This window comes from Dipteris shenzhenensis, chromosome 7 (genome assembly GCF_047967505.1).
Source record: "Dipteris shenzhenensis isolate YYH24624 ecotype China chromosome 7, Dip_SZ_1.0, whole genome shotgun sequence".
NCBI classification, from domain to species: Eukaryota; Viridiplantae; Streptophyta; class Polypodiopsida; order Gleicheniales; family Dipteridaceae; genus Dipteris; species Dipteris shenzhenensis.
In genome coordinates this window covers 33254073-33261057 of record NC_141602.1, presented here as the reverse complement: position 1 = coordinate 33261057, position 6985 = coordinate 33254073, and the positions used below count along the sequence as shown (strand labels likewise).

Genomic DNA, 6985 nt, shown 5'->3' with positions numbered 1-6985 from the left:
AAGTACAAGGCATTAGGTAAATGTGCCATTTTAGGCAAGTTGATAGACAATAGCCTTGAGAGGTGTAATAGGAGGTAGTGCCTTTAAAGGCATTTGAAATAGCAACCCAGTCTCTTAAAAAGGAAAAGCTATCATTCAAGTTTCTCTTACTTTGGATGGATAATATAAGTATACTATAATGTGCGTTCAATGTTATTGAGAGGTTCAAAAGATGCCTACATGTCATGGATTAAGGAAGGCTGCATGTTATTCTATCTTAAATATTTTAATATGCCTCTTCATTCTTAAAAAAGTGCATATGAGATATCACACCATTTTTAGTATCTTTTCAAAATCTACTAGTGGCAAGATAGTATATTATTTAGGTAGCATATTAAGTAGAGAAAAGTCAAGGGAAAAGTGCATGGTTCTTAACTTATTTTCTTTGTATATCATCCTTATTGCCATGTAAGTATTTTTAGATCTTAATCACGTTTTCTTTTTATATTATTAGTGCCATGTAGTCATTGTAGAACAAACTTAACCATGCAAAAGCACCATATTCAAAGTAGGTTGTTTAAAGATCTTTAAACTAATATGGCCGTGGAATTTATTTGGGGGATGACATGAGAGAGAGAGAGGTTCTAAAAACAAAGAACAAAATAAAATAACAAAAAGGAAATACGTAAGAGGACCCCGTCGATTTAGAGATACTTTTAGGTTTGTTGAAACGTGAGCCGTAAGAGAGAGAGAATCTATAAGTTGAAGCTTGAAAATCGAAGGTATTTATGCGGCGGAGTTGCATTAATCTGTCAAGGTTCAAGTTGCAGGAGTCACGTTCTCTAAGTTTGAACGTGGGGCTGGGTATACAGGCAAATGATTGTCAAAGGGGACTGGGGAGGCGGTGGGTAGATACGATCTGATCGCGCCGGACGGAAAAGAAGATATGACGAATCAGGATTCGGAAAGGTCTCAAACAAAAAGAGACACGGCAAAGGTTCATGAGTAGGTGTTGTGGTAAAGGCCGGCGAGAGTACTGCTCTCTTGAATTTGGGGCTGTAAAAGAGAGAGAGAATGCTCACTGCTCATCAGAACAAAACAAAACACTGGCCGGGAGATGGGGACGAAGCTGACGTGGAGGCTATCGGGTCCACCGTGGACGCTGGCATGGAACTGCGCGTCCCAGAACTATAAAAGCTTGTGGAGTCTGAAGGGCCGGGAAAGCTGATGTGGATGTGTGGGCTCCACCTTCGGAGAAGGCGCTGGGGATGTGGGTCCCAGGTTTTGGAAGGCGGGTGGCGCCGCATGAAGCTGACATGGATAGAAAGCTGGCGTGGACATGTGGGGCCCACCATGGAATGAAAGGGAAAGCCGACGTGGATGTGTGACCTGCGTAGCTGACGTGGGGGCCCCAGAGCGCGCCGGTAAGAGTTGAATAGTAACGGGCCGGGATTTTTGTTTGTTTCTACCAGTCGCAAAGATCCGATTCCGAATCCCCGTTGGATCGGCAGTAGATACTGCGAGGAGTGGGCCAGATCGTGCGCCAGCGTGGCGATACGACCTTACGATACAATCAGCACATCGTATCACCGAGGTTTGATAGGTAGACCAGATCAAATCACGTAGAAAATCTTAGAAAGAGAGAGTGAAGAGAGAAGAAAGAGAGTGTGCATGCAGATCCAGCCCCCAGATTCGTCGTCTCGTCGTCGTCTTCATCTTCTTCTTGTTCATCTTTTCCTTGTTCTTCTTCTTCATCTTCTTCTTTTCTTCTTCTTGTAAACTTGCAGCAACTCAGTTTTTGGCCCTCGCCCATCCTCCTTTCCCATCCTTCCTCCCTCCCTCCCACCACATCTCTCCATCACCCTTCCCTCCCCCGATCACTTCTGTACCTCCCCGTCCATTTCACCTCCCCACCCCCCCCGCCCCCCACCCCCAATCATCATTCTTTCTGTCGTCGTTGCTGGAATCGCGCCAGCAATCGGTAATGCTCATTCCTCCCCCCACACTCCCAAGAAGTGCCTCGTTGCAGTACAACGTGGACCATTCTCTGTCCATCACTGCGTATATTTGCGCACAGCGGTTTTGGGTTGTATGTCGGGGCTCGTACAGTCATTCCACCCGGGCATGCTTCAGCTTCCCGCGCATCATGAGTGCTTCAGGCCTCTCACGGCCTCAGCCTCGTGCAATGTTTTCCCGAACTCAGCTCTTTGCAGCCATGGAAGAAGCATCTCCGATGCTTATCTATGGCAGTCTCCGCCTGCGTATTTTTTGGTTCATATGCCGCAGTATTGAAGCCTTCAATCGCGGCCTTGTTTCTGTATGCCAATTCTAACTCATCAATATTAACCTTACTCATGGAGGAGCAAACGCTTGGCCAGAACACCGGCCAGACCTGCGCCAAGAATTGCTCCCTCTCGCAACATGAATACAACCCCTACGAATGCATAGCGGAATTGAAGGTGCGACTTCAGCATTATGTCTCTGCAAATGCTGTTTTAGCTGAAAAGCTGGAAGCTTGTGAAAGCGAGAATAGGAGGCTTAGATCGCAGAATGAGGATCTCATTCAACAGCTGAAGGTAGCGTCCCGAGGGACGGGAGAGACAAGCCGGCATACTGCCCAGGAGAAAGACACACTGATGCTAAAATCGCGTGAAGTTTTGACACGAGAGGGGCTGTCAGGAGTTTATGGTTTGAAGAATAAGGCGAGTCTGGACCTGGAGACCGCAAATCGTCTATTAGCTGCACTCGAAGATGCTCCCTTGCATATGAGCTACTGCGACCCTCAACTGCGATATGTCTGGTTTAATCATACCCTGAAGGGCCTCTCCCAAGAGGTAAGCACGTTGACTCGTTCTTTTGGAAATGATGTTTAACTATATACGAGAAATTCTTCGTTCCGGCTCGCTTAGTCGTGATTGGAACTCTGGTGCGCAGTCGCGCAGTCATTCCAAAAGCCGATATTCCAAGGGGGTTTTAGTCGATTGGTAAACTATACACAGATGGACGAATCAATTGGAAGACATTTAGTTTGCAGAGCATGACGAATCGTTTGCAGAATCTGGATCACGCGTTACAGCTTTCTTGCTTTTGCAGGACATATCAAATTGTTTGCAGACTGTTATAGCTTTTTTTTCTATCTAGCGGCATCATGAGATCATCAGAATTTTGTGAAAAGTGCAGTTTTAATCGTCTTTTCTTCCTCCCTCTCTCCCTACATATTACGATTGCTCTCACGAGATCGCAATTTTGACAAATCATGAAAATTGCAAACACAGTTCTTGTGTGCTTGCGATAATTGGCCATTCTGTTAAGTTGTGGGTGCACAAACTAATAATTCAGAATGAATTTGTGATCTAGGAAATCGTTGGCAAACGTGATGAGGACATAATTCCGCTAGATTCGGAAGGTTTACAGGATTTCATCGATTTAAAACGAAGAGCGTTGCAAAGTGGGCAGATCCAGATGGGAGAAGTCACTCTAGATCTGCCACAGAATGGTCGGATGACCTGGATGGTGACAACCAGGCCACATCTCAATCAAGATGGTGCTGTTGTTGGCGTCTCAACAGCCTCGATAGACATCACTGAGCAGGTGCTTTAAAGTTCCCGGAGTTTAGGGTCCTCTGTTGCAATACTGTGTTGGTATGGAACTATCTTTCGAACATCCACATGAAGATCTAACCTCATTCACGGATCGATACCTTTGGTAGGTTGAAGTTAGAGAATGCCTGTCGAAGCTCCGGGCCGAAATGAGTGCCCACAAGGCTAAAGAAAATGAACTGCGAAGAGCAGCACAAGTTACAGGTGATTATTTTCGAGGCAACTTTGGAGATCTAGCTCTAATGTACAACACCACGATTTTTAACGTTTCTAAACATGATCTGATCGCAATTACATCTTTGGGGTAGCCCTTCATCTTAACGTTTGCTCTTCTCCGAATCTGTTTCCTTACTCGCAGAGAATGCCATTCAGGCAAAGAATGTCTTCCTTGCCATCATGTCCCATGAAATACGAACGCCCTTGAACGGCTTGCTAGGTCTCGCTGAAGCCTTGGATTCTTTGGACCTAAATGAGGAGCAGAGGGAGCTTGTGAGTGCTATTCTTTCATCTGGAGTCATAATTGCTGATATTCTGGGTGACATCCTTGATCTTGCTAGCACGGAGTTCGGTAAGTTTAGGATTTGTTCAAGTGAGGAACCTTCTTCATTCTAGGATTTGTGAGCACTCGTTCCAATCCATGTTCTTTGAATCTTGGGATCACATAACATGTCTTTTGCATACATTGTGCGCTCGAATTGTGCGTTGCTGTTCGAGATTATGTTATTCCAATACATGTAAAGGGGTCTCTGCATCCTTCTGTAACGTAGGAGTTCTTGAGCTCGAGGAGCGGCCTTTCGACCCATCCGAGATCGTCCAAGATATTATGAAAATGGCCTTTGCTGCTACCCGTGGCAAGGACGTTGTTGTCTCCTCTGAGATAATGAACGAATTACCAAAGAAGGTGTTGTCCATTACTCTTCCCCTCCTTGCCTGATGAAATGTAGTTATAGTGTAAGTTTTCATAGTTACAGAAGTACAATTGCTTTCACATTTGCAAATCTGTCTGCAATCTGCATGACGAAAGACTTTAGCGGCGCGTTTAAAGGACAAATGAACACAATTTCATCTCCCCAATAGGTCTCTCAAGATCGTCTCGCTCCATGCTCCACCATTACTTTTTGCAGACGCGATGATTCAGTCGATTCGCATACTTTGGCAGGTGATAGGAGACGCCGTTCGAGTTCGCCAGATCATGAAGTACCTCGTTCTGAATGCGATCAAGTTTACCGACAGCGGTAGTGTCCGTGTTAGACTAAGGGTTGAAGAACCATTAATGCCGCTCACCCAAGGAGACAAGTTCAATGATAGCGATAACATGGAATCTCAGTCAATATGCAAGAATACATTACGTAATGGAACGAATTCTCAAAACTTCTCGGATAGCTCCTTCACTGTGGCTGGGGCAGAGAATGGCGTCAATCTGAAAGATACATGGCGATGGGAATCCTTAACGGAGGCACCGCAGCAAAGCAAAGATGTATCAGGCAGAAGTATGCTTTCTGAGGAGTGTATTGGTCCTGCACAAGTTATGCTGCACTGTGAAGTTGTTGATACAGGGGTCGGCATACCCGAAGAGGTGAAATCCATTTGCGTAAGGTTTTAACAGGATGCATTCGTGCATTAAAGTGGCGTTTCTGTCCACTTCCGTTGACTTCCGACAGCAACAAACCTAGATGGATGTAAAGCCTTTTGTTTTACTTGCCTGCAGGCCTTCCCAACGCTCTTCGATGAGTTCAAGCAGGTGAGCGAGGGACCGACACGAAGTCATGGAGGCACGGGTCTTGGCCTGGCGATCTGCAAACGGGTCTGTGTGTCCTTGGAAAGGCTGGCATAAGTCAAATTTCTTTTCATAAATTGGCTCTATCCACCTATCTGTCGATTTCGTTCGTCGTGTTGCAGCTGGTGGAACGTATGGGAGGGCAGCTCACACTCACAAGCGAAGTCGGGAAAGGCTCCACTTTCACCTTCACTGTCTTGTGCAAGGCTGTGGGCAATTGGGAAGCTGCAGAAGCGGGTAATAATAAGCAACTGCAGGAATCGCCAGATTCAAACGCCGGTGAAGCACCAGAACAACCGATGCGCGAATCACGGACGGAAGAATTCTCCGGCGCTGCCGCAGATTCATCGCCGACGACATCGAAGCCCATGCCGCCAAGGATTCTGCTAGCAGAAGACAACAAGGTGAACGTGATGGTGGCGATATCAATGCTGAAGAGGTTGGGCTTCACGGCAAAGGTGGTGGCGAATGGGGTGGAAGCGTTGGAGGCGATAAGGAAGGAGAACTATGATCTAGTGCTATTGGACATATGTATGCCATTGATGGACGGGCTGCAGGTGGCGTATGCGATCAGGAGGTTTGAGCAGACGGGGGAATGGCCAGAGGGGCAGCTAGGGGGCATCTTCCATAGCCATGAAAGCTCAAGCTCGAGCAACCATAGCCATTCGAATTCAAGCTCCAGATCAAGTAGCTTCAGCGGTCACAGCCTTGAGAGCTCGACCTTAAGCTCCAGCACAAGATCATCAAGCTACACTCCGGGTATAGGTTCAAGCGACAACTCAAGCTCAAGCTGCAGAAATGCTAAAGAGGAGAAGCGTCGATTGCCTATCGTTGCAGTCACTGCCAATGCGCTGCGATCCGATGTCGACAAATACTTCGCCCACGGCATGGACGCCTTCATCGCCAAGCCTGTTATGTTTCAGAAACTGCAGGAGATTCTTCACAAGTATTTGCCAGCCAACAGCCCGCCATCGCAGCCTTGAGTTTCTTTCAGATTTCTATGCAGAACTTATTGTGCATCGACCGGCAGCAGCAGCATCAGCTAAACTGCAGGAGATTCTGCACGAGTATTTGCCAGCCGGAAGCTCGCCATAGCAGCCTTGAGTTTCTTTCAGGTTTGTATGAACATCTATTTTGCATCGAGCAGCAGCAGGAACATCAGCCATGCGCAGAATGTATGCACGCTTTTGGCCATAATTCGCATCTTGTTGCGGTGACAAATTGACAATTCTTAACAAAAAGCTTCTACCATGACAGACGATGCATTCGATGCAAGAGATGATTGTAGGTGATTTTTTGACCACCCTTTGTACAAAAGTCGAGGAGCTTTACCTTTCTGATTATATTATTTTTGGAATCACATAAAGATTTTATTTGAAACTGACTTTGGCCTTTTTAGATTCGTGCACTTTTGGTAGAGGTGTAACAGTTGGCTTTTGGCCCTTTTTCCTATCGTCACGACTAGGAAAGCACAACATAAGAGAGCGACTAAGGAAGACAAGAAAAGTGAGAAGGGCCTAGACTGCCAATCCCTAAGGCTTTGGTCGATCTTTCATTTAAATATTTTTCTCGCAATTGTTTCCCTTAGTTACGTGGACACATCGAGGCCATATCAGCATTTTAGTATTGC

The 6985-nt window shown here is 46.2% G+C and overlaps 1 protein-coding gene across 2 annotated transcripts; it reads left to right on the top strand.

Annotated features, from left to right (window-relative positions):
- The first annotated feature begins 1885 nt into the window (after positions 1–1885).
- On the top strand, positions 1886–6710 carry LOC147900246 (histidine kinase 5-like). Of its 2 annotated transcripts, none has more exons than XM_087377524.1 (8): positions 1886–2813; positions 3337–3570; positions 3689–3782; positions 3937–4146; positions 4346–4479; positions 4738–5154; positions 5287–5382; positions 5478–6710. In XM_087377524.1, exons 1-8 carry the CDS (start codon positions 2223–2225, stop codon positions 6336–6338), a joined length of 2637 nt encoding a protein of 878 aa, XP_087233650.1. In that variant the 5' UTR covers positions 1886–2222; the 3' UTR covers positions 6339–6710. The 2 variants fall into 2 exon arrangements, with proteins under 2 accessions (XP_087233650.1, XP_087233649.1); XM_087377523.1 differs by having other exon boundaries at positions 4738–5169.
- The last annotated feature ends 275 nt before the right edge of the window (positions 6711–6985 follow it).

Excerpts from the sequence above, each read along its gene's own strand:
- LOC147900246 (XM_087377523.1), top strand. The coding sequence starts at position 2,223 with ATGGCAGTCTCCGCCTGCGTATTTTTTGGTTCATATGCCGCAGTATTG. Across the intron at positions 4,147-4,345 it reads TCTTGCTAGCACGGAGTTCG|GAGTTCTTGAGCTCGAGGAG; the intron begins GTAAGTTTAGGA and ends TCTGTAACGTAG. Across the intron at positions 5,383-5,477 it reads GCCTGGCGATCTGCAAACGG|CTGGTGGAACGTATGGGAGG; the intron begins GTCTGTGTGTCC and ends GTCGTGTTGCAG.